This window comes from Artibeus jamaicensis, unplaced genomic scaffold (assembly GCF_021234435.1).
Source record: "Artibeus jamaicensis isolate MK-2021 breed Jamaican fruit bat unplaced genomic scaffold, CSHL_Jam_final scaffold_537, whole genome shotgun sequence".
Classification (NCBI taxonomy): Eukaryota; Metazoa; Chordata; class Mammalia; order Chiroptera; family Phyllostomidae; genus Artibeus; species Artibeus jamaicensis.
Window position 1 is genome coordinate 43,698,370 of NW_026522047.1, and position 26,873 is coordinate 43,725,242.

The window sequence follows — 26,873 nt, forward strand, 5'->3', positions numbered from 1 at the left end:
CTCTAGTCCCTTGCCCCTCTGGGGAAATGGTTGGTTCCACTGGCAACCAGCACACATCCTCTGGAGCTTTCCAAAAGTCACCTCATTAACATAAACTCAGTTGTGGTGGAAAGGGACCAACCGTTCTAATGAAAGACGTTCCCATTGCTCTTACCACTCAGGAAATTCCGAGGACTTTAGGAGCTCTGCTAGAAACAGATTAAGACCAATGATATATTTCTTATTATAAATCACAATCTCACAGCAGGGCTGAGGGTGGTGGGCACCCTGCAAGTAGCAGTGGTGGGTGGGGAAGCTCTTAGCAATCGTTGGCTTAAAGGGGAGGGGAGGGAGCAGTTACGGAAACCTGGAAGGGCCTTAGCCTGTGACAGATGAATCCAATCACCTGGGAAAATAGGTATCCCCATCAAAGGAGGGTCCTGATGGTGCAGCACATGCAGGACAACCTCCCAGTGCCCAGAGCAGGGCAGCGGAGGATGGAGAGCAGCTTCTTTCACAACTGCCCATAGGGAGTTGTTACATGCTTGATACAGTTGGAGAGGGGGCCTTCCCTTTGCTCCTCAAACTGTGCGTTTCCTCCCTGGTCTGCGAACCCCCTGGGACCCTGCGGTGGTGACAGCCTGCTGCTCCGCCAGGGGAAGGCGAGACACGTGAGGGGGGATAAAAGAGGAAGGTCACCAACAGATTCTCTTGTCTGATGGCTTCTAATTTCATTAGTTTTTATGTGTTTGTTGGCTCATGGGCCACTGCAGTATTTGTGTGTATCCCTCTTTGTGGCTTTGCATTAAAAATCTCCGAGAGGGGCCTGATCTGGATGGATCAGTCAGTCAGCATCCAGGACGGAACAGCTCTAAGGCAGACGTCTCTGCTGGGCCGCCTCCTGGGTCCAGTCGGCTGTGACTGGGAGTTGAAGTCATGTGGTACCATGCCTACAACATGTGTGTGAAGTCCTCCTTCCAGTCTACTTTGTCAACTGGAAAATCATGTCGACTAGGCATTTTGTCACCGAAGCAGGATGTACTCAGGAAAGAGAAAGGGTTGCAACTCGGTGCTTGCAGACGGGGAAAGTCCAGTGCACACTCTGACCTCTGTGCTGGGGTGGAGGGGTATTTGTGGAAGGGACGATAAAGTTCAGGGAAGGAGAGGTTAGACCCATAGAACTTCACTATAGACATGGGGTTTCCCCCTTTTTTCTGTAGGTTTCTTTCAGTTTGTGAGATTTTCATAAGCCCCAACTTTTCCCATAGACCCGCCTGATGTTGTGTTTGCTTAAAGTCCTAGTTAGTCTTTGTTGACTTGTGAAGTATGTCAGTTAAGTTTGGCTGTGTAACAAATCACCCCCAAATTTCTTTGGCCTAAAACAACAGCTCTCTTGTTGCATTTGTGATTTTGTGGGTTGGCTGGTTGTTTCTTCTGGTCTAGGCTAGCTTGGCTGGTCTCTGATGGGCCCCGCCCTTCATTTTTGGGCAGTGGGTGGGTCAGATGGTAGCTGGACGATCTAGCATGGCCTCCCTCCCGTGTTGGGTGGCTGGCAGGTTGGCCCCTGGAGTGATGGACTATTGACTGGTGAGACTTGTTTCTCTTCCACGCGGCCTCCTCCTCTTCCTCCTCCTCCTCCTCCTCCTCCACGTGGCTTAAGAATGAGTTTAGCTTAAGCACATTCACGTAGTGATCTCAGGGCTTCAGGTGTGACAAAGAGGGCGAGCCCCAGTGTGCAAGCACTTTGCAAACCTCTGCTCGCATTCTGTTAGTTGTTTCTCTGGCCAAAGCCAGCCACGTAGCCAAGTTTGGAGCCAGCATGGCAGGACTGCCCAAGAAGAAGGGGCATTCTGGTGTCTGTTTGTGCAGATCATCTGTCACATGCAGAATTAGGCTGTGAGCACAAGAAATGCTCCGGATTCCAGGGACTGTTGGTTCTGGCACTTCAGTTAACATCCAGACAATTGTCACTTCAGCTCAGCTGACAGGGGCAGGCTGAAACCCTCTTCCCTTTGCCATACAAAGGAAACATTTTGAGTATCACATGCAGCCAATATTTTGAATCTGACATGGAGGGGCTGAGGGTCAGCCCACCTAGATGGCTAGATCCAGGAGATCATTTAAATATTTTAGTGCATCATTTCTCATTCATAAAAAGAAAGGAAAACTGGAAAAGGAAAGTAGTCATGTTAGAGATAATAAGGCAAGGTTTCATAAATGTATTAAAACCAAGGCAAGGTATAAATCGGTTTTGAGAGGGGCCGCACCTTTGCTCCCCGACTGCGTGTTTTCTGCCTGTGAACCCACCGGAACCTGTGACGGCGACAGGCTGCTGCATGGGGAAGGCATGTGTTTGGACTTGTCAAAGTAGGGGGTATTTGCCATGTTTTTGCTGGGTCTTACAAAGACTCTTCTACTATGAGAAAAAAATTCTGGGTTTCGTGCTAGTGGGACCAGTCCAGAATTTGACGCACCAGGCAGGTGGGTGCAATCGTGTTGGGCGACCCCGCCTCAAAGACCAAGAGCAGGGGCGTGCCGCCCTCCCAGAGCGGCACACTGGGAGGGGGTGTGACGAAAGGAGACCGGGCAATACGAAGGGGACGGACTCTCCCCCTGCTCTGGTCCTCAGGCCTCTCACCGAGAAGTCTACCAACTCCTCATCCACTCAAAGCCGCGTCCGTTTCCTTGGTGTAGGTGGAAGCTGGCGCTACTCTCCACTCCTCATTTCCCCATTGGACACCATCACCACTTCCAAGTGCATTTTCTGAGGCACTTTAGTATGGTCCACCCTTGTCTACCTCATGGTCCCTGCATTATGCAAACTGCCCCTGCCAACCCCCCAGCCTGCGCCACCCACAAGGCTCCTTGAGAAACTGGAGCTACAGATAATAAGCCATAAACTTCCTTTTTCTCTCAGCTCTGGCTTAGAAGCTGGCAGACTGGGTGAGAAGCAAGGGATCTTCATCTTGGGGGTAAGTAGGGACTGGTTCAGTGTTTTTTCCTCACAGAAATTTTTTTTAATATTTCATGCATGACCTTGGGTCTAGAAAAATATTCTGGCACTGGAAAAAAATTCAAAGACCTCATCACATGTCCCATGGCTTTACTTCTTGAAAGTGGCTTTGGGGCAGGTGTCTCACGTCCACTTGCCCACTTCTGCTCGGGTGCGGAGTGGAGGTTAGGTAGTCGTGTGCAGCAGCCTAAATGCTTTGATGCACCACAAAGAGATGGGGAGTTGTGCATCAAGGGTCTCAAGGGAAACTAAATAAGAATGGCTCAAGAGTGCAGACACAGAGTCTGGAGTGGATGTAGCAGACAACCCATTTGTTATTAAAAATGGGAAAACAAGAGCTAAAAGTATGAGCGAGTTTCTCGAGGCTCCACAGTGAATTACCAAGCCTGCTCACATGCCACACACCTCACCCCCATCAAAACACCAGCACAGGTAGTGCCAGGCTCACAGGGAAAGGGTTGTCTATTTTATATATGGCCAAAGTATGTACAGGCTGGTGTTTTTTCAACCAGATTCTTGTGACACAGTGGTAGGGGGTGGGGTCACGAAACTGATTTAGTGGGTACCAACCAGCATTTGGAAAGGAACAAAAGGGCTGTTATATCGAAAGCTGCATATAGTCAACATTGACTTGTGAAGCCTGGTTCAGTTCTCTTTCTTTCTCCCTCTCTCTCTCTGGAGCAGAATGTATTTCTTATAGTGGGTTATGGACAAAATTCTCTGCAAATCAGCCTTGGCACATATGTGAAATCAGCTAGATGCAGAAAGACAAAGACTGTGTGATGGCACTTGTGTGTGGAAGCTGCAGGAGTCACACTCACAGAAGCAGAGAGAGGAGCAGTGGGGGCCAGGGGCTGGGGGGCGGGGAAATGGGAGGTGATGGTCCAAGGGGCAAAGTTTCAATTATGGACGATGAACAAGTTGTGGAGATCCATGCAGCATAGCTCCTACAGCTCGCAGTACTTGATTGGGTAGTTAAAATGAGCCAAGAAGGTGGATCTATGTCATGTGTACTTACCACCCCCCTCCAATCACAAAGTGGTCAGGGGGACACACTTTGGGAGGCGATGGGCATGTTTATGGCCTTGATGGAAGTGACGTTTTCACGAGTGTGTACTTTTCTTCAAACTCGTTGAAATGTGTATATTAAACATGCACAGCTTTTTATGTGCCAATCATACCCAAGTAAAGTGGTTTAAAAAACAAACAGATCCACATCAGCCTCACTAGAGGCCTCGGCTGTTCTTGAAAACATTATCACCTCTTTCACATAAAATACTCGCCTTATTTAAACTGGTTTCAAATGAGACCTCAAAAATAGTCCTTATCTAGACAGGATTTCTTTACGCTGGGAGTTTCCATGGTGTATTTTAGAGTAGGTTTTTGGAAGGAAGGAGAGACATGAACCAAAAAGGGAAACAAATGTTGAGAGAAGAGAAGCCACATGGGAAGTGACTGGGTATAGCTCCTCGAAGACCAGACAGGGTTTGATGAGTTCTAGTCACTCAGTACGCACACCAGCTCTGCACGGAGGGAGACAGTGAACCTGAATGTCTTTGGGTAGAGCCCGCGGTCTCCAGTTCTGCAGAGTCCCCACGGCTTTCCCAGATGGTCTCCTTTATTTACATCCCATGCTTAGCTCTCAGGAGGTATTGAGGTTCAGGGTCTTGGTGTGGGGTTCAAACAACGGCTTTGGGTTCAGCCCAACCTTGTCCAAGTCTTAGTCTGGCACTTTCGTAGGGCATCACCTAGAGCGAGCGATGCAAACGAGAGAGGCTCTGTCACTTTCTACTTCTTTCCGAGTCCCGATTTCTTCCTCGGAGAAGCTCTACCTCACAGAGTGGTTGTGAGCTTTTTTGATGAGATGACGGCATCAACACTCTTAGCAAACTCTTGGCGTCCCACAGAAATTTCATAATGTTTTTAGAAAGCGATAATGAAAGGGCCAAGAGGGGTATCTGCAGCAAAATTTGATTTATGTGGTAGGTGCCAGTGCATAACATGTGACCAGCCTGCTCGGGGCCACCACGAATGAGACTTCTCTGAAATGGGCCACCGCCGACCACCACTTTGCTCTCATGGGATCTTCACAGGACCCCTGTTAATTCTTATCACCGCTGGGTAATGGCTTTGGCATGCAAAGTCAGGGTTATAACTGGAGTCATGGGAGGGACAAGAGAGAGCTCCATGGCCAACACTGTCACAACCACCACTGTCCCTACCGTCACCATCACCATCACCGTCACTGTCACATCCATCATCATCACCACCATCACTGTCATCACCAAAACCACCCCCTGCCCTGTCACTGCTACCATGGACGCCAATTTCGTTCACCAGTGTCATCATCACCATCATCACCATCATCACCATAGCAACTTAAGAAGGCCAAACCTGTGGAGAAATTTTATAACAGTTTTTTTGGGGCAAACGGAGGATGTACCTCAAAGCAATATCTCAAAAGACAGAAAAATTCTTCCCAAAATTACAGTTTGCAGTTTCATTTATACATTTGGAATTAAGGAGGGAATGTGAGGATAAGGAACCTTACATGAACAGGGAAGAAAGCAAGGCAGGGAAATCTCTGTGACTAGATTACAGGACAGTTAGCAAGACTGTGAGCTCCCCTGAGGGTGGTTACACCTCCTGGGTTGACCACGGAGGCACTTCCACGGTGCATTGGCATAAATGTACAAGAACAATGGAGAGGGCTTGCTTCAGGCAAAGACAAACCTTTCATGTGCCTGGGGTGTGACTACCCACCATGAACTGTCCACCTAGGAATTTATAACCAGATCTCCCTGGGAGGTTACTTTTGGTCACCAGTATGTTACAGAGCCCCTTCCTTGTCCACAGCCACCACTTCCACCTTAGCCACCGCCATCACCTTCACCACCTTCATCATCAAGTCCTGTCCTCACCACAGTTCACTGTACTCAGTCCTTGCCGTGTGCCAGGCAGGTGCCACATGCTACGAAAGCTCATCTCACCAAATCCACATGACGACACTCTGAAGTATATGCTTTTCCTTAGCTCCATTTTGTAGAAGAGGAAACTGAGGCTCAGAGGCAAAGTCGCCACCTCAGAGTCCCTGCAGATTTGCAGTTGAAACTCAGGTTGTCTTGGGTGCTGCCAGCACCTGACGGGACAGAACTGGTCCACAGGGAGGCCCTGAAGGATTCCAAACTCAGTGATAAAGCAGAATGGTCATGTCAAAACAGGGACAGAGGGAAGGGATGGAGCTGTCGAGAGAAATCATATTTAAGCCATTTTGTTTCCTCTCCTATCAAAATATTCCGGGGCCATTATTATTTCCTATTGCTACAGTAATGTATAAAATTTAGAATTACAGTCAAACAAAATTTAAATCACTCACAATGTCATTCTCTTATTAACATTTATGATTCCTTTAAATGTGGTAGTCTATATTTTAATCTGTTTTCTGCTGTTATCCTAATGCTATATCACAACCGTTTTCCATGTTATTTTAATGGCCTCCCACAAAATTATTTTATTTATAATATTGAATTATTTGCATACACATATAAAATGTCCACTGACATTTTATAAAACGATTTATATTTTTAAGAATTTTATGTATTTATTTTTAGAAGGGAAGGGAGGGAGAAAGAAGGAGAGAAACATCAATGTGACAGAGAAGCATCTATTGGCTGCCTCTTGTACATGCCCTGACTGGGGACTGGTCCCACAACCCAGGCATGTGCCCGACCAGAATCAACTGGCGACCTCATACTTTGCAGGACGACGCCCAACCACCTGGGCCACACCGGCCAGGGTGCACAATCTTTTTTAATGTCATCACATCTCTAGACTTATGACCTTTTAAAAAAAATGATTTGTTTGACTTCAGATCTAGTAAAGCACCACAATTTGCTGGTATATTTCTATCCCTTTTAATGTAGGTGCCCCATGTGTTTTTCATCCTAAAAATTTTTTTTGGATGAAGAAGCTGGGTAGTTTGGTAGCGCTGATTGCAATAGACTAGGATTTTAAATTCTAGCAGGATATTCTATTGGGTGCATCTTCCCTACTTGTTGGGTTGTAAGTGCATTTTCTATGAACTACTCTACTGTGATCATCTTTGCAAGGGCCTGTCCTTCAGATAATAATGTCCTAGAAATAGAGTTGGTGGGTCAGAAGATGGGCAGAAATTAAAGGGTTTTGGTGAATATTAGCCACCTGGCTTCTAAACTCTGTGTCTATCAGAAACTGATTTCCATGGGGCTTCTTCCTTCCAGGAGCCCTTGCCACGTCCTGCTGGAGCGCGTCAGTGACTGTCCCTGGTGTCTCGGTGCCATGGGAAGCAGGTGTCTGCCCCTGCTCTCGGGTGAGTGGGACAAAGGATTTCTCACTCTTCTCATGACCCCATGTCATAGCTTTGGTTGCTTCCCCAAATTTGGCACTTTCTCCAGAAATGACTGTTTTGAGTCTTGTAGTTGATCTTTTCCAAAACAGAACTGAGACAAAGACTTGGGCGTAAACGGATCCCAGAGGCACGGGAGGTGAGGGGAGGAGGTCCGAGAGGAAAGGTGGAGCAAGTGAAGAACATGTTAATGAGGGTTACTGCCAGGGTAACTGTCATTTAATCCTGCTGGGGACCCTTCGAGAGGCTTTATGTAATGTGTCTTCGAAGGGCCAAGGGTCTGAGCCCTTTATCCTTCAGTCCCCATCCCACTGCTTGATGACCACGCCTAGGGTCACTCCCACACATTTCTGGATTGTTCCCCTAAGGGCTGAAGAGAAACGCCCTCTTACAGAGAGAAACCGTAAGTTATCTGCATGCAAAGGAGCCCCTCAGGGGTAGCGTCAGGGGACACTTCAAGTATCTGCTACACTGATGGCTGTGCTTGGAGTAAGCTTAGCATAGTAGAGTGGCTGGGACCTATGTGCCCCTGGGCTCAGAGCTTCAGGGTCTTTGGAGCAGTAAAGGACACCCTGGGACAAGCCAAACGCAGGTCAAGGGCCCTGAAAGATCTAAGCGAGTACGGAAAATCCAATACTCTACGTTAGGAGTGAGCACTTCTTTCTGCCAAGAGCCAGATAATGACTATTCTTAGTTTTGTGGGCCATTTTGTCTCTGTCCTAACTCTTCAACTTGGCGTCGCCACAGAAGCAGCCATGGACCTTGCCTGACCCTAGTTCCCAGAGAACCTGATTTATAAACACAGAAATTTGAATTTCATATAATTTACATGTACTGTGAAATATTCTTCTTGATTTTTTTAAATCATAAAAACCATTCTCGGCAAAAAAAAACAACAACAGATAGTAGTCTGAATATGGCCTAAGGGCTACGGTTTGCTCACTGGGAATCAGGTAATATTTATTTTTGCAAAAATAGCATTCATAGGGAAATTGATGATGTTTGGATGTTTCTTTTTTTTTTTAAAGATTTTATTTATTTATCTTTAGAGGGGAAGGGAAGGAGAGAGGGAGAGAAACATCAATGTATGGTTGCCTTTCATGCATCCCCTGCTGGGAACTGGCCTGCAGGGAACCGGCCTGCAACCCTGGTATGTGCCCTGACTGGGAATCGAACCACAATTGTCTGGTTCGCAGGCCCGTGCTCAATCCACTGAGCTACACCAGCCAGGGCTGGATGTTTCTTTTTTTAATATATTTTTAAATTTTATTGATTATGCCATTACATTTGTTCTATTCCCTCCTTCATTCCCCTCCACCCTGCACACCCCTTCCCCACCATTCCCCCCTTTAGTTCATAAACATGTGTCTCAAGTTCTTTAGATTCTATATTTCCCCTACTATTCTTACCCTCCCTCCTATCTATTTTTTATCTACTGTCTATGCTACTTATTTTCTGTACCTTCTCCCCCCTTCTCCTTCTCCCACTCCCCTGTTGCTACCCCTCCACATGATCTTCATTTCCATGGTTTACTCCTGATCTAGCTGTCCTCTTAATTTGCTTTTGTTTTTGGTGTGGTTGTTAATAACTGAGTTTGCTGTCCTTTCACTGTTCATCTTTTTTATCTTCTTTTTCTTAGGTAAGTCCCTTTAACATTTCATATAATAAGGGCTTGGTGATGATGAACTCCTTGAACTTGATCTTATCTGAGAAGCACTTTATCTGTCCTTCCATTCTAAATGAAAGCTTTGCTGGATAGAGCAATCTTGGTTGTAGGTCTTTGGTTTTCATGACTGGGAATACTTCTTTCCAGCCCCTTCTTGCCTGTAAGGTCTCTTTTGAGAAATCAGCTGACAGTCTGATGGGAACTCCTTTGTAGGTGACTGTCCCCTTATCTCTTGCTGCTTCTAGGATTCTCTCCTTCATTTTAATCTTGGCTAATGTAATTATGCTGTGCCTTGGTGTGTTCCTCCTTGGGTCCAACTTCTTTGGGACTCTCTGAGCTTCCTGGATTTCCTGGAAGTCTATTTCCTTTGACAGAATGGGGAAGTTCTCTTTTATTATTTGTTCAAATAAGGCTTCCACTTGTGATTGTTCATTTTCCCCTTCTGGTACTCCTATAATTTGGATGTTGGAACGTTTAAAGATGTCCTGGAGGTTCCTAAGCCTCTCCTCATTTTTTTGAATTCTTGTTTCTTCATATTTTTCTGTTTGGTCATTTTTTCCTTCCTTCTGGTCTGCTCCCTTAATTCGAGTCCCAGTTTCCTTTCCATTACTATTGGTTTCCTGTGCATTTATGTTCATTTCAATTAGTTTAGCCTTCATATGTTCCTCTAATTTGTGACTAAAATCAACCAGTTCTGTGAGCATCCTGATCACCAGAGTTTTGAACTGTGCATCTGAAAGTTTGGCTATTTCTTCATCACTTAGATTTATTGGCTCTGGGGCTCTGAGTTGTTCTTGAGCCATGGTTTGATCTGTTCATGCCTGTTAGGTATGAGGAGTGGAGCCTTAGTTGTTCACCAGGGCAGGGCCACCCAGGTCACTGGTTTGTGATGCTATATGTGGGGGCAGGGTGAGAGAGAGAGCAATGGTGGTCCTCTCCGATAGCCGGGTCTGCCTCACTGCTCGCCCCCGCCTGTTTATCTGAGCGCAAATGTGCGAGCCTGCCGCCCTGCGCTGGGGCCTGTGCGGTCTGTCTCAATGCACGTCTTTTCACTGGTTTATCTGCATGCAAATGTGTGACTGCAGACAGCCGGCCAGGCCGTGCCTTCCTGTAGCTACCCCGCACCTGGGATCTGTGCCCTTGGCTGCTTGTGCACCACCCGGGTCGGGGGATCTTTTTTGCCTGACTCGCTTTGCTGCTGGCTTTGCCCCCTCACCGGTTTAGCTGAGGGGTTTGTTGTTTTTGGACTCCGTATTGTTTGATTTTCCGTGGTTTGGTTTCGTTTATTGTTGTTAAAACTTTGTTATTTTTAGATTTGTTTGTGTGAGGAAGCAAAGTGTTTCCACCTACGCCTCCATCTTGGTGGAAGTCCTCTGATGTTTGGATGTTTCTGACTTACAGAAGCGGCCATGTTACAGGAGTCAGCCCATAGTCTGAGTCCTTAAAAATGACGGTTTTGCCAGTGCTCACGGTACAGTGCAGAGGAGGTAGGAAGAGCAGGTGTTGGCCTCACCTCTTCCCTCCCATAGGATGCAAATCTAAGTTACCCAGATTTTATTTGTCCCATTGAAACACTTGGGGGGCTGATGTTGGCCATGGAAGCAGATGCCTCCAGAATTTGGCAAAGGATTCCAACTCAGCCTGCATTTGGTGAGAGGGGTCAGGGTGAATCCTTTCCTCAGTGCCTGGTTATCCAGCCCACTTACCACGAGGGGGAGATGTTTGGAAATTAGTGGCAAAGTTGTCTGCGTATCTGCCATCTCCAACATCATAGGCAGCTCTGTCTAGTCATATGCTAGACGTTTTTAGGTCATCCTCAAAATAGATCATCCTGAAAACATTCTTGTCCATTCCAAAGTTGCCACGGTCCTGGACTCCTAAGATTCCCATGGTCTTTGTTATTTCAATCTCCCCTTATTCCAGAAAATGATATGTTATTTCTTAGTGTAAACCTCTCCAAAGAAATTGTTTGGGATTCTCTGTGATTCCTGGACTTTTTTTGGTCTATTTTTTCAAGTCAGGAAGTTTCCTGTCATTATTTCTTCAAATAGGTTCTCGGTTTCTTGCTCTCTCTTCTCCTCACAGCCCTCATGATGCAAATACTGGTGTTCTTCATGTTGACTCAGAGGCCCCTTAAATTACCTTTATTTCTAAAATTATTTTTTCTTTTTGTTGTTCTGATTATTTTATGCTACCTTGTTTTCCAAATTTATGATTTGATCCTCCGCTTCATCTAATCTGCTGTCAATCCCTCTAATGTTGAGTTCCTCACTTCAGTTCTTGTATTCATTATTTCTGATTGGTTCTTTTTAATATTTTATCTCCATTTTTATGTGTCCTATCTCTATTGAAATTCTCCCTGAGTTCCTTGAGAATCCTTATAACTACTATTTTGAACTCTGTATTTGTTAGATTGTTTGTCTCTATTTTTTTTTTTTTTTAGTTATTTTTCTGGAGTTTTGTCCTGTTCTTTCATTTGGAACATGCTTATTTATCTCCCCATTTTGGCAGCCTCTCTGTGTTTTCCTCAATGTATTAGGTAGAGCTGCTATGTCTCCCAGGCTTGCTAGAGTGGCCTTATGTAGTAGGTGTTCTTCAGGGCTCAGTGGCACGGCCTCCCCGGTCATCCAAGCTAGGGGCTTCAAGTGCACCCTTTGTGTGGGTTGTATGCACCCTTGTGTTGTAGTTGAGCTTTGATTGCTGTTGGCATGTCAATGAAAGGGATTGACCCCAGGCCAATTGGCTGCTAGGGCCAGCCATAACTACAGTACAGGAGCTGATATGCAGGGGCTGACCCCAAGGTCAGTGGGGCCCTGGTGCTTTTTGAGTCAGCGCCTTGTGTATGTGGCCTGTGGTGGTGGCTGGGTAGTGCTCCACCATGATCTAAAACTGTACACCAGATGCACTGGCTTTGGGGACTCCCAGGGGATGCAGACCAAGGTCAACTGCCTGTGACTTGCCTAGGGCCACCTGTTATGAGCTACAGTGACCTTCAGGTGGTTGACAATTATGCTGAGCTTAGGGGTGCCTGGGAAAGGCCAACCTGCAAACCGAGTCACTAGCTGCCACTAGTGTTGGGTTTGTGCTTGCTTAGCAACAGGTATGGGGCATGCCAAGGCCAGATGCTGCTTTTTTGTGGTTTCTGAACCTTTGAGAAATTTTAGGGAAGCCTTCAGCAGGAGCTGATAGAGATCATTTAAAAGCCACTGTAAGCAGCTTGGGTGGGCCCGCAATTTGGTTAGGGTGAGGTTTCAGGGAATTACCAGGGCAGGGGGGATAGTGTTAACCAAGTTGATGGAGACTCAGTTATGGTGCCCACCTGTACCTGCAGGGGAAGGGCCCAGGAAATGAACAGTGTCTTCTGCCAGCATTTCTGTCTGGGAGAAAGCTGCCCTTCTAATTCTTGCCCCAAAGCCAGATAATTCAGTTATTCCCTTCATGTCCCTGCCCCTTTCCAGCTGCTGCCCCAGTGCTGGAGCTTGGAAAGAATGAATCTGAGTGCATCCATTCCAAGGCCCTTTAACAGGAATGCCTGGGACTCCAGGAGCCCTCTGTTTCACTCAGTCACAATCCCCTCTGGTTTTCATAGCAAGAAGTTATGGGAAGCCTGGACTGGAACCCTGGACTGGTGGGGCCTGGTGAGGGGCTGGGATCCCTCACTCCTTGGGGGAATTTTGGTAGTTGGGACACCCCTCCTGATTTTTAACCACCACATATTGGTGAGGGACCAGCCCGCTTTGCATCTCTGCCTCTCCTACCAGTATTGATGTAGCATCTTCTTTATATTCTTAGCTGTAGGACTTTTGTTCAGCTAGACTTCAGGTAGTTTTCAGTGGTGATTGTGCTGTAGTTTAGTTGTAATTTTAATGCAGTGTGGGAAGAGGTGAACACTGCGTTTACCTATGCCACCATTTTGACTATGGGACTTTCAGCTGCACTCCTGATTTCCAGGGAAGAGAGAGGGGCTAGAGGTTGAATCAGTCATCAATGACCAATTAGTTAATCAGTCATGTGTATGTAGTGAAGCCTCCATAAACACCCAAAAGGTTGGGGTTCGGAGAGCTTCTGGGCTGGTGAACAGTTGCAGGTGCTGTGAAGGTGCTGCCCAGAGGACGGTGCTCCTTCCCCATACCTGGCCCTACTCATCTCTTCCACCTGGCTGTTCCTGAGTTGTATCCTCCTGCAATAAATGAGTGACCTAGTAGGTAAAATGTTTCCCTGAGTTCTGTGAGTCACTCTAGCAAATCAACAGGTGAGCACTGGAGGATCCTAGAGCCCTTAACATGTGGAATCTCATGCAATCTTTGGGTAGACAATGTCAGAATTGAATTTAATCATAAAACACCCAGTTGATGCCCAAGAATTGCTTGTTGGTGTGGGAACACCTCTCTCTCTCTCTCTCTCTCTCTCTCTCTCTCACACACACACACACACACACACACACACACACACTACACTTGGGTATAGAACCTTTTACAGCTGCAGTCAGATGTAGCTCTCATCCTGTAGTAACATATGATGCCCTTTGTGACCCTGGTGTGTGTATTTTATCTGGAAGAGTCTACAATAAAGTGAACAATGAGGGATGAAGCTTCTAACTCACCCAGGCTTTAGCCAAGCAAAGCCCCAGGGAACCCCACTCCTGAACTATCTTCTTCTCTTTCTGTTTCAGGTCTCAGTGTCCTGCTAGCTCTGTCAGGGTCAGAAGCGAAGAATTCTGGAGGTGAGCCTATGATTGTCAAAGGTAGGGAAAAGGAAATTGAGTCTGCAGCCTGCCTCCAGAAAAAGGAAGGACTCTTTTTCAAGGGAGAGAATATTAATTCCTGCACCTTCCGCCTACTCCTTGGAGCTTCCCAAAACTGCCTTTTCCTTCTCCACCATCACCATTATGACCACCCCTCCCATTTATTTAGCACTTGTATTGCACCAGGCTCAATACTATGCCAATTCTATGCTCCATCTCATTCAATCCTTATGACATTCCTTCAAGGAATTTTCTTACATTATTTCTACTTGACCAATGGCCCTCTAGAGAAGTGGCTGGCTCAAAGTCACACAGTGGTGGATGTTGGACTCTACCCTTTCTTTTCCAAAAGCTTGTGTCCCAAATCATTCTGGGATATATTGTTGCCTTTGCCTCATGTCTTGGATTAGGTCCTCTCAGAAGCAAATCTGGAGATAAGGACTTGTGAGAAAATAATGCATCACAAGGTGATCCTAGGAAGCATCATCTGGAAGTGGGAGGTCAGGTGGGAAGGCAAGGAGCTAATATAGAGTCCATTATCCAGCGAGTTACATGTGGGCAATGGGATCTCCACCCCATGGGGACTGCTGTTGGACATAGCAAGATGCATGCACCTGGAAGTTATTTCCCCCAGTTAAACACTGATTCCCTATTCCCTTACCCCAACCCCTGGCACCCTCCTTTCTACTCTCTCTATAAATTTAACTCCTGTAGGGACCTCACACGAGAGGAACCATACAGCATTTGCCCTTTTGTGATTAGCTTATTTACTTATCACAAGGTCGTCAAGCTTCATCCACGTCATAGCATGTGTTGGAATTTCTATTTTTTAAAGCTGGATAATGTTCTGTTGTGTGAATAGACCAAATTTTGTTTATCCATTCATTTGTTGATGGAAAGCTGGGTGGCTTTCATATTTTGGCTACCATGAATAATGCTGCTAGGAATGAACATAGGTATACATCTATCTCTTCAACACTCTACTTTCAATTCTTTTGGCTATATACCCATGAATGGAACTGCTAGATTATAGGACAATTCTAATTTTGATTTTAGAAATTTCCATACTGTTTTCCACAAGAGCTGCACCATTTTACATTCCTACTAGCAATGCATTAGGGTTACAATATCACCACATCCTATTCTCTATTTTTGATAATAAGATAACTGGGTTTTTTAATGCACTTACTCTTGTCTGTCATTGATTGAGAAAATTGCTTTGGGGGTAGGGGCAGAGAAAGCATTGCTACCCATCATGTGGTGAGCAAAGAGGACTCTGGTGGCCAAAGAAAGACCCCAAGTAAAGAAATACAGGTGCTAGAGAAGTTCTACTGTCAAGCAAAAGTGGTGTTGGTGGCAGAAGTGGGATGTGGCTAGGGCACGTGCGTTCAGTAGTTGGATAGGTGCCAATGGAACTGTTCCCAAGAGGACATTCTTTTGACCAGAGTCTGGTAGCTCAATGCACTGCATGAATATTTCTTGAGAAAATGAATAATCAAATGAATGAAAGAATCTTGTATTCCCTGCAGCATCCTGTCCCTCATGTCCTGAAAAGGCCAGCCGCTTCAATGATACCCACTATGCTTGTAAAGATGGATATCAGTCCACGTCTGGGAGGAAGTACTTTACTGAATCTTATGAGAAATGTGAAGGTAGGTGTTGTAATCCACATTCACCTTGGAGTTTGGAAGGGGGCAGAGGCATCCTTCTGTGCCCCAAACCCTGGGTTATGTATGCTGCAAAAATGCAAGAATATTACAAGATAGTGCCAAAGCCCTTAGTGAAGTCCCTACCCCTATGCATCCCCCCACTGCCATTATAATGCTGGCTTGATGATTTGTGGTTTTTCTTTAGAGGAGGCTAGAGTTCCCAAGACCCTGGACTCTTGAAGTTTCAAGCAGTGGTATTTTTGTTTGCTTGTTTTCCTGAGAACTTCCGCAGGGCAGGTATCATCTCTGTATGCCTAGGACTGAGGATAGTGTTCTTAAATAGTAGATGCTCAATAAAAACACATCGACCAGGAGAACATGTAAATACATATCTTGGCACTCGCCATCTACCATGATCTGACTTTAACTTAGTTTTCCAGTTTTACTTCTCACCCCTCCCATCTGTTCCAGCCAAAATCCATGTTCATTTCCACGAATTCTAATGGTCAATTTAAATACCAAAGAAAAATGGCACTTCTGAACATTTTATTGATGGAATTTTAGTGGGAATTCAGAATGTGAAGCACACAGTGGTAGGCTAGGATCTGTTTTATTTTATTGTGGCAAATGCACACAACATAAAATTCACTAGTTTAACCATTTTTAGGTATGTCTTTCAGTGAGATTAAGTACATTCACACTGTGACACAACCATGACCACCATCCATCCATGGAACCTTTCTCATCTCCCCAGACGGAAACTCTGTCCCCACTAAGCACCAACTCCCAGCCCCTGGCTCCCACCATCTGCTTTTTGTTTCTGTTAATTTGTTTCCTCTCAGGGACATCCTATGTATGGAATCATGCAATACTGGATATACCTATTTTTTAACTTACTATTTTGAAATGGTTTTAGACCTAAACGAAAATTGCAAAAACAGCAGAGCGAATTCTTTTTTCCCTTCATCTGGTTCCCCTAAGGCCAACCAAAGACATGGCTACGGTAAAAGGATCAACACCAGAGAATGATATTAACCACAGACCTCCTTCAAGTTTCACTGGTTCTTCCCTAAGGCCCCTTTTTTTCTGTCCCAAGGACCGTTCCAGAGTCCCACGTTGTCTTTAATGGTCATGGCCCTTAGTCTTGTCTCATCTGGGAGAGAGACTCATCTTCCGTGGAATGACACTTTCGATAGGACATCATAGATGTCGTGTAGAACTTTGCCCTTCTGGCTTAAACATATACTAGAAATCATTCCAAATCGGTTCATAGAGATTGTCCCCGTTTTCTTTTCTTATAGCTTTGGTACGAGCCACAGTTTATTCAACCCTCTCCTAAGTATGGGCATTCCCATCGTTTCTAACATCTGGGCAGTTTCCCACACTTGTGGCAGTGTGTCTCTAGAGTACAGTCCTAGAAGTGAGACACCTGAGAGAAGAGGTAAATCCTTATGTAGCTTGACTGGATATTCCAAATATTCCAAATCTAATTCCAGAGAGGCCGTTCCAGTTTGCATTCTCACCAGCAACATGGGAGAGCACCTGTCCTTTCACAGTTTTGCCAGGAGAACACGTCGTCCAGTGATTTGACATGTCACTGTTATCAGGTTCTAAGGCTCCATGCGTCTTGGGGCCTATTTATGGAGCTTTAGTCTCTTCCACTGGTCTCCCTCTTCATGCACCAGCATCTCATTGTTTTACTGGGCGTCTGCAGTACATTCTGATGTCCACCAATGTCCAGGAGGCTAGTCCCACCTTGTAGTTTTTCTGGCTATTCTTGCATGATGGTAGCAATTCATCTCACTCCATTAAATACTTGTAGACATTTTTACTGGGATTTATTTGGTTTATAATCAAAGGAGAACTATCATCTTTATCATATGGAGTCATTTTCTGAGAGAATAGATGTTGTTCTAGGTACATTTATGAATGACATTGGGTAGCAGAGATCCCATGGGCAAGGGAAAGTGGTATAGTTCCACGAGGATGCCCAGCAATGTTTTCTCTTGATTCACAGACATCGATGAGTGTAAGACGGGGCAGGCAAAGTGCAAGCAGAAATCGTATTGCAGAAATGAAATCGGAAGCTACTACTGCAGCTGTTTCCCAAATGTTCCGATCTTAAATTGGGTGGCTGGTATCTTGAAAATAAATCATGCAGAATGTTATGGTAAGAACTTCCAATCCTCTCCACCAAGAACAAGGAAGGGTGGGGGAAGACTTGGAGAGCTCCACCAACGTAAGGCCAGGCAGGACAGTGGAGATCTGTCCTGGCCCTTGTCCTTCAACTCACTATTGCAATCTTTTCCCAGCATCACTGCCTTATAAATTTATACCTCTTCTCTGGGCTTCCAAAATGACATCTCTAGCCTTGGCTGGTGTGGCTCAGTGGACCGAGAGCTGGCTTACCTGTTTGATTCCCAGTCGGGGCACATGCCTGGCTTGCAGGCCAGGTCCCCAGTAGAGGGCGATTGAGAGGCAGCGACACATTGATGTTTCTCTCCCTCTCTTTCTCCCTCCCTTCCCTCTCTCTCTCAAAAAATAAATAAATAAATAACCAAAATGGCATTTCTAATTTTCTACTGGACTTCTTTACTTGTTTCTCTCTCACTCATTTCATCTGTGTATATATTAAAACCCATGAGTTCATGCTGCTGGTTCCAATCCTAGGGCTTGCTGTAGTTTTCCCTTTTCCCTTGTTTGCAACCTTTTTCTTCAACACTGAAAAGCCTTGTTCTCACTGTCCACAACCTACTGGTTTATTTGTTAATTCTTAACGTAATTCCATATTTTGAGTTAGACAGATCGTATTTGATCTCTGGCACTATTGCTTACAGCTGACTTCTGGGGAATGACTAACTTCTAAATGCCTCATCCGTACGTGGGAAGAACAGTAACAGCATCCACTGTACTAGTCATGTGTTGCTGAGTCACAAATGACCCCACGGCTTAAAACAACACATGTTTATTGGCTCATGGTCTGTGTAGTCTAGGAATTGAGGCATGGCTCAATTCTAGGCCTCTCACAACTGCAAAGTATTGGTCGGGGATGCCGTCTTATCCGAAGGTTTGTCTGCTTCCAAGCTCACTCCCACGACTGGCTGGCAGGATTCAGTTCTTTGAAAGCTATTGGACTGAAGGCCTCACTTTCTTTCTGGTGGTTGATGAGAGGTTGCCCTCTATTCTTGGATGTATTGGCCTCTCTAGCTTGCTTTATTTTAACAAGCAAATGAGAATAGCCAGGAAGAGAGTGTGAACAAAAGGGAAATCATAGTCCTTTGTAACCAAACCTCAGAAGTGATATCTTTTCCCTTTTGCTATATTTTATTCATTAGAAATGGATCACTGAGTTGAGTCAGGGTGAGGAGTGAATTCACACACAAGGGTATGAATACGGGAATGTGAGGCAGGGATCCCTGTGAATCATTTCAGAAACCTTACCTCGGGTACCAAGTGAAATACCTTCCCCCAAATTCAAGTCCACTCATAGAAACTGTGAATGTAATCTTATTTAGAAAAAGGATCTTTGCAGATATAAACAAATCAGGATGAGGTCGTAGTAGATTAGGGTGGGCCCTAAATCCAGTATGACTGATACCCTTATAAGAAGAGGGAAATTTGGCCCTGGCAGGTGTGGCTCTGTGGATTGAGTGCCAGCCTGCAAACCGAAGGGTCACCAGTTTGATTCCTACTCAGGGCACATGCCTGGGTTGCAGGCCAGGTCCCCAGTGGGGGCCACATGAGAGGCAACCACACACTGATGTTTCTCTCCCTCTCTTTCTCCCTCCCTTCCTCCCTCTAAAAATAAGTAAATAAAATCTTTTAAAAAAAGAAGAGGGAAATTTGGACATAGGAACATACACACAAAGGGACATGTAATGATAGAAGCACAGACTGAAGTCTGGCTGTCTTCAGAAACAAGAGACAGCAAAGATTGCTGCCAACCACCAGAGGCAAGAAGCAGCAAAGAAGGATATATCGTATAAACTTCAGAGGGACCACAGCCCTGCTGACACCTTGCTTTTGGGCTTTTAACTTTCAGAACTATGAGAGAATAAATTTCCGTTGTTTTAAGCCACCCAGTTTGTGGTACTTTGCTACAGCGATCCCAGGAAACAAGTACATTTTCCTACGATTATTAAGGCATGTAAAATATTTAGTGCATTGCTAGGCACCTGGGAAAGCTCAGTTAATATTAGCTATTATGCTACATAACTCTGTTTTAGAAGCTGCTGGGTTCCTTTAAATGAGATAATGCATCTGAATGCACTTTATATATTGTGCTGTATAGACCCTGGCAAGTGTTATTACTGTTTCTATCTTGTTAATTCCATTAACATCCATTCTTTTGGGAAACATTCTCTGTACCCCCCAGAGACTGGGGCCTCTTCTGTATACTCCCAAGTCATCTCATTCATGTATTAACATCTTGGATCCTTGTAATTATTTAATTGTTTGCCATTATTGGCTTAGTCACTCCTCACTCTCTGCAACCCCTAGAAGGGAACTCCCTTTGTCTCGATAACAACCTCTCTCCATGAGGTTTAGCACTGTGCCTGGCTTTTAGTATTTGCTCAATAAATACTATTGACTGAATGATTGAAGTGGAAATTCCACCCTAATTCTCTTTGATTCTACTGCAGCAGACATTTGGTATTTCTTAGAGAAACTGGGATAGGATGTGGAAGCATCAGGGAAAGATTCAACTTGAGGGTGTTTGGAAGAAGGGATGTTATTTTTAATATTTGATTTAATGGCTACTTTTCTTTCCCAGAGGACAGTGGTGAGAGGACACAGTCATCTGAGAACATTTGGGTGAGTAAGGTGAAGCTAGGTTTAGGAAACAGCTCACTGGTCTTCCATGTCTCCCCGTAACTTTTAGGATACAGCAGTTCTCACACTGATTTTGTCCTCTGTGCCAGAGGGATAATGTCTCAGGCAACGTTTGGGATCATTTTTGGTTGCCACAACCACATTGTTACTGGCATCTAGCAGGTGGGCAGAGACCAGGGCTCCTGCTAAACATATTATAATGCTGAGGACAGCCTTCCACAGCCATTATCTAGCCTTACATGTCAATTGAGAAGATTGAGAAGCTCTGGGAAAGGGTTTTCATGGCCCAGCTGTCATTCAAAGACCTGCATCAAGCATCTGGAACCTCATTCCATCTCCTTACTACCTTCCATTCCCTATCTTTCTCCATAAGAGGCTCTTGTAGGTTCCAGATACCTCATTTTTAAAGTCTTCCTATTTTCATAAATACAATGAAGCTAAGGATACACCCTTCACAGGGCTGCGTATGGCAAATAAGAGTCCTATCAGGTTGATAGCACAGCGCCTAGCAGCACCTTAATGTTACTGTCTTGTGGGCTCACCTAACCACACTTACGTGTATTCCTGCTTTCTAAAGTTTATGTAAGAGTCTACCTAATTAGCTTTGTTTTTTTGAAAGACAACTCTAAGGAACAATGGAAGCAAAGAGTACATTGCCAAAGAGGCTACTCAACGGCTTGAAAGAATAGAATCGGCCATATGGAATCACAGTTTTACTTCTCCAGGAAAGCACGAAAATCCGGAGCTTGATATAGGTAAGAAACCTGATCATTTTTGTCATGACCAAAGGGTTAGGGAGGAGGGATCTTTTGTTGGACTGTGTATTTATGTGACACGGACAGAGTTCACTCAAGGGATTCTCCCCAAACGCGGATCTGCTCCAGAGGCTATTTCCTCCGGATGCTAAGCTTCTTTCGGTTAAAAAATTAAGTTTCCCCCATACCAGGTACTCCCATACACATATTTGGTTTTTCCCCCCCTTAAATATTATATGGTAAATGTTGAGTTCTGCATCCCCCCATGCTCCCACCAGTTCCAGTTCCCGGAAGCATGACCATCCCCTTTCTCCCTCTGAGTTGGGCAGCCAGTGTGTGGTGCTCAGGACACACTGACCCTTTCATGCCCACCAACTGGAGAAGTGGAAGGGAGTGACATTGGGTTTACCCTGCATGCAGATGATGAAATCAGCAGTAGTGGGTCTTCACAGATGGGAGTTCTTCAGCCAGTTCCTTAGGTATGAGACGTGAGCTAAGCAGGACTCACTTCCATATGTTTCCAGTCTATGAAACCAAGAAGTGCAACGAGACCAGTGAGAAGACTGTTCTGGAAGCTGGCAATAACACAATGCATATTGACTGTGCTGATGCTTTCAAAAGAACCACAAGAGGTACTGTGTCCAAGATGCATTCTCTTGACCTTCAGATTCTAAGCACTATGCCAAGGTGTGGGGACTTACAGAGCTTTTTAATTCTAATTCATTGAACTGTAGCTCCCTTATAAAGTGATTTCTCTTCTGTTTTCTCAGCAAGAAATGTCGCGCTTATCACTTATGGGTCTCTTGGGGATGTTCTGGATGGATCCTTTTTCAGTGACAGAAGAGGGATAGTGGACATAAAAATGAACTCTCATGTTGTGAGTGGTACCATTGGTGTGGAGGAAAAAGTTTATCTGTCTAAACCTGTGTTCCTGACCTTCAAAAACACACAGGTGAGCAAAACTCAGGGTTGGTGTTGGTTCTCTATGCATTAACTGAATGGGTGTGTTATCAGGGTCCTGATAGGTATCTGAATCCAACTCTGGTCATCCAAGGTTCAGAGAACTGACAGAAAATATTGAGGGCTCCAGAGAAGCTATTATCACACTGAAGCCTAAAAAGGCAATGGTGGGGGTGAGGAGTCAGCCCAGGGAAGGATGGAGGCATGAGGGTGGGGTTGCCCTGCTGGAGATGCAGATAGCCTGAAGCAGAAAAGAAGCATGGAAGAAACACCCGACCTTCTTCAGCTCTCATCCAATGATCTCTCACCAGTTCTTCTCCTTGGTCCCACCAATGACAAGCAGTCTGGGTAAAGCAGTTCACGAGGGTCAGTCCAGGGGCTCTTAGATGACCAGGGTAGAGCAGAATCAGTGAGACTGAAGCCCCCACAGGTGTGGTATAAAATTCTTTCCCACATGTGTTTCAGATGATGGGGCTTTCCCATCCAGTTTCCAACCCATGAAGTTGAAATAGTAAAATGAGAAAGAAAGCCACTTTAATGCTATTCTCTTTCCAGCCTGGTGGTGCCGGAACTAAACATTTGTGTGTGTACTGGGAAGGATCACAGGAGGGAGGCAGCTGGTCGACAGAGGGCTGCACTCTTGTGGGCAGCAATGATTCTTACACCGTGTGCAAGTGCTTCCACCTCTCCAGCTTTGCTGTCCTCATGGCTCTTGTCCCTGAGGTACCAAGACCCATGGTCCCCTCTTGTGAATCTGATTGTGTCCAGGAAGCTGGGAGATCATCTGCTCCGTGTCTTAGAAAAAGACTCTTAATATGTAGAGTCACGCTAACTTGAAAGGTCATTTCAGGAAGCAGCAGAAGGGGACTGGGGAAGTGAAATAGGAAAAGGATAGAAGCCATGCAGAGAGCATCATCAAGCCAGTTCCCACTGTAGGTAACTGGAGGTCAGTGTAGTTCATTCTAACTGGATGTGAGAGAGAGAGAGCTGGGTGTTTATACCCTACCTTCCTTCAGTTGTTAGTTGAAAACTACATTCAGGGGACAACAATTCTCTGATGCTTTCATGGGCATGGGCAGAACAAGCTCAAGTTAGTCAAGGCAGCGCTCAGACGTTGGGAAGCTGGGTTGTCAGCCCGTATAGTGGAAAGGTCCACGGTGGTCTGGGATCGAAAACATCTGCTCCTCCACTGGAGAGAGTTACAGCTGAACCTTCCTGGTCAGACCAGGAAAAGGTGACTATTACCAACAAAAAAGCAAAGCCTCCTGAACTTCTCAACATATTCAGGATAACTCAGGCTTAAAGAAATTGACCTAATTTTCCCCCTATTTCTTTTTAGCTCCCAGTTATTGAATATTTATTGTATGACAACCCTTTATCACAAAATTAATTCATGGGCTCATTTTATTCATTCAACAACTTCATGTATGAGTGCCTACTCCATGTCAGACACTGGAACAAAACAAAGAAATTCTAGTGTTCATGGAAACTACTTTGGGGTTCTGTGTTTTCCTCTAGGATCACCAGCTACATGTAGCTATTGAGCACATGAAATGTGGTTAGTATGACTGAAGACCCAAATTTTAAATTTAAGTTATTTAAATTAAGAAGCATTGTAGAGTTCTAATCAAGATGGCGGTGTAGATGGAGGCTGTGCTCACCTTCTTCCATGAGCGCATCAAAGTTACAACTAAATTTTAGAATAGTTATCCTGGAGAACCATCTGAAGACTAGCTGAACGGAAGTCCTATCACTAAGGATAGAAAGAACAAAGCAACATTGAGACTGTAGGAGGGGCAGAGACGTGAAATGGCCTGGCCCCAAACCCACATGTGGTGGTTGAGAATCCACAGGGACATCTCAGCTGAAGAGGCCCCCACTGAGGAATGAGGGGTTTTATCCCCACACTGGGCTCCCCAGCCCAGAAGAGGAGCCCATGAAACATTGAGTTGTGAAAATTGGTGGGGATTCTGTCTGTCCAGGTCAGACAAAAGGCTGCTTGAAACCTAGGTGTCTTATTAAAGGACCTGTGCACAAACTCTGGCTTGCAGGCACTCACCTGGGTGGCCACCAGAAACACACAAGGAGAAACTGAATAATGTGGCTTCAGGGCAAGGGCTGGAGGGATGGCAGCCATTGTGCCGAGGCTGAACCCACACCTCCACGTCCAAATCTGAATCATTAGCCTGGTCAACTCCACTGGCCCCACTCTGTTGACTTCTAACTTGAGTACCACCTGAGGCTCTCTAGGTGGTGGCAGGTCTTGGGGCACTTTGTGCCTTTTGCTGAACAGCCCCAGGCCTGGTACTAGTGGAAGCCAGCCTTAGTTCTCGGTGTGCTCTCTCCCACGTGTGTGCCGGCCCAGCACAGGCAGCTCCCAACCACAGATCACGTTGCAGCTCCTAACAGGAAGCCGCGGGGCTGCATTATCTGTAATAGACAAGATATGGCAGCAGCCTAAGTGCCCATCTAGAGGTTAGCATGCTGAGTGATACAAGTCAGATAAAGACAAATGCCACATGATTTCACTTATATGGGGGATCTAAAGAACAAACTAGACAAAACAGAAACAGACTCATAGATACAGAGGACAGACAGAGGGTTGGGTGAAAAAGGTGAAGGGATTAAGTATAAATTGGCAGTTATAAAATAGTCACAGGGATGTAAAATATAGCATAGGGAAGATAGTCAACAAAATTATAGCAATTATGTGCATTTTCAGGAGGGTACTAAAATTACTGAGGGGAATACTTCATAAATTAAAAAATGTTGAACCACTACGGTGTGTACCTGAAGCTAATATAAAGTAACATCGAATGTCAATTGTAATTGAAATATTAAAAAAGGAGCAGTGTAAAATCTTTTTCTGTTAAACTCAATTATATTTATTTGGTAAGGCTATATTTCACTTTCCCTATTGAAAATATAGCATCTGGATTGAGATGTGCTATATGTGCAAAATATCCACTGGATTTCAAAGGCCTAGTATGGGAAAAAAGAATATCAAATATGCCATTCATGATTATTTTGCACTGATTTTTGTTTGAACCGATATTTTTTGTACATTATTATATTCAACACATGAACTGATGTTTTCAACTATTAAATAATAATCAAATTAATTTGACCAGTTTCTTTTTACATTTTTAAAACTATAGCTCCCAGAAAAGTGAAATTACACATGTGGCTGACATTTTTATTAAATGGCACCAGCCTAGTGGTTTTGGTTTTTCAACAGGCCTGTGTGGTAAATGCTCTTATGTGTGTCCTCATTTTGAAGGTGGGAACAGCAAGTGTTAGAGGGGTTCAGTCACTCATCTGAGGGGCTTAACTGTGAAGGCTCTGCCTCTCCATCAGGAACATAACTGCACAGTTGGAAACTGTAATGAGTCCCTCCTTTGGTGGTTCATAGGCAGATCCCACCCTGGCTGTGATCAGCTACGTGGGGCTGAGCATCTCTCTGCTGTGCCTCCTCCTGGCGGCCCTCACCTTCCTGCTGTGCAAAGCCATCCAGAACACCAGCACCTCCCTCCACCTGCAGCTCTGCATCTGCCTCTTCCTGGCCCACCTGCTCTTCCTCACAGGGATTGATCAAACTGAGCCTGAGGTAGGTAATTTCACCAAACTTCCTTATTATTATAAACAAATATATCATCTTGTCTTGAGGAAAGATAAGGAGAGAGGCAATCACCTGGGGGCAAATACAAGAGTCCCTATTTCAGCTTTCCTTTACAATATTAACAAAGCCCCCACTTACAGAAGTGCCATTGAGAAAAGTGGTTGAGAGTCAGATGGATGGTATTAGACCTCTTTACAACAGCTGCTGTAACACGTGGACTTCGAAATGCTGTGGTTTATCACACGAATAGTTCATTTTACCCGTATGTATCAGCAGAAGGTGAGCAAACAGGTTTGAAGGGTGTCTATCCTCTGACTTCAGGCTGATGGAGACTCTTCTGTCTCCCACACACAGAGAGCTTCCAAGGTCACCCTGGGGTCCTTCCCATTTTAGCCAACTGGAAAGAGAAAAAGAGCATGGCAGAGTTCCATGAGTGAGGTTTATATGGGCCACTTCAGGAAGTGGTGCATATCGCTTCCTCTCACATTCCATTGGCTAGAATTCTGTCACAAGGTCATGCTTAACTGCAAGGCATGCTAGGAAATGTAGTCTCTGGCTGGGAAGTCATTTCTTAGAGACAAATTTGTAATCTTCACTGGAACTGATGGAGGGTTATACTTTGGGTGGACAGTATCCTTGCCATGCAATCTGCACTTAAACTCAGCTCTTTGTTCTACTTGCTAATGACTTTGTTGAAGTTACTTCCCCTTTTTAAACTTCCTCCCTAAAACAGGGACATCATCATTGGGCTCTAGAAAGGGTTTAGCAAGATAAAACATAATCTGGATTAATTACTTAGAACAATATTAGCTTTTTTAAAATAAAAATGTTATTTATTTATTTTTCAAGAAAGAAATAAAAAAGAAATGGAGAAAAATAAAGAGAGAGAGAGAAACATCCACGTGTGGTTGCTTCTTGTAGGTCCCCTACTGGGGACCTGGCCTGCAACCCAGGCATGTGCCCTGACTGGAATTGAACCGGTGACCCTTTGGTTCACAAACTGGCCCTCCATCCACTGAGCCACGCCAGCCAGGGCACAATATCAGCTTTTATTTTCATCATGATCATGATTATGATCATCATTATATTTTCACACCTAGGAAGAATTGATACCAGATGATCTCCAAGGCTCTTTTTAACCCTCTAAGACTACAATCTCCCCATTAGAAGGTTATAAAAACACTACTTTTTCCCCCTAAAAGGAAGTAAAGTACTATGGTTAAGAATAAATATGGCCTCTGCCAACATTTTGGATTTCAAATACTTTTTAT

General features: G+C 44.9%; 1 protein-coding gene and 1 long non-coding RNA gene across 4 annotated transcripts in view; one reads left to right on the plus strand and one right to left on the minus strand.

Annotated features, from left to right (window-relative positions):
• The first annotated feature begins 2,875 nt into the window (after window positions 1-2,875).
• The window catches only part of LOC119056021 (putative adhesion G protein-coupled receptor E4P), a 34,814-nt gene continuing 10,816 nt past the window's right edge, over window positions 2,876-26,873 (plus strand). The window contains exons 1-11 of one of the 3 annotated variants that reach the window (XM_053658583.1): window positions 2,876-2,951; window positions 7,252-7,340; window positions 13,715-13,786; window positions 15,316-15,438; window positions 17,453-17,605; window positions 20,210-20,250; window positions 20,888-21,023; window positions 21,548-21,655; window positions 21,794-21,975; window positions 22,539-22,706; window positions 25,396-25,590. In XM_053658583.1, the coding sequence (XP_053514558.1) occupies window positions 7,310-7,340; window positions 13,715-13,786; window positions 15,316-15,438; window positions 17,453-17,605; window positions 20,210-20,250; window positions 20,888-21,023; window positions 21,548-21,655; window positions 21,794-21,975; window positions 22,539-22,706; window positions 25,396-25,590 (1,209 nt within the window). In that variant the 5' untranslated portion in view covers window positions 2,876-2,951; window positions 7,252-7,309. The remainder of the gene's footprint in view (window positions 2,952-7,251; window positions 7,341-13,714; window positions 13,787-15,315; window positions 15,439-17,452; window positions 17,606-20,209; window positions 20,251-20,887; window positions 21,024-21,547; window positions 21,656-21,793; window positions 21,976-22,538; window positions 22,707-25,395; window positions 25,591-26,873) is intronic. The other 2 variants (XM_037154340.2, XM_053658584.1) reach the window with 2 other exon arrangements.
• Window positions 13,650-26,043, minus strand: LOC119056022 (uncharacterized). The gene is made up of 3 exons (XR_005083805.2): window positions 25,863-26,043; window positions 21,433-21,548; window positions 13,650-13,771 (listed from the first exon to the last, which is right to left on the minus strand). It is a non-coding gene; the product is annotated as an uncharacterized LOC119056022 (long non-coding RNA).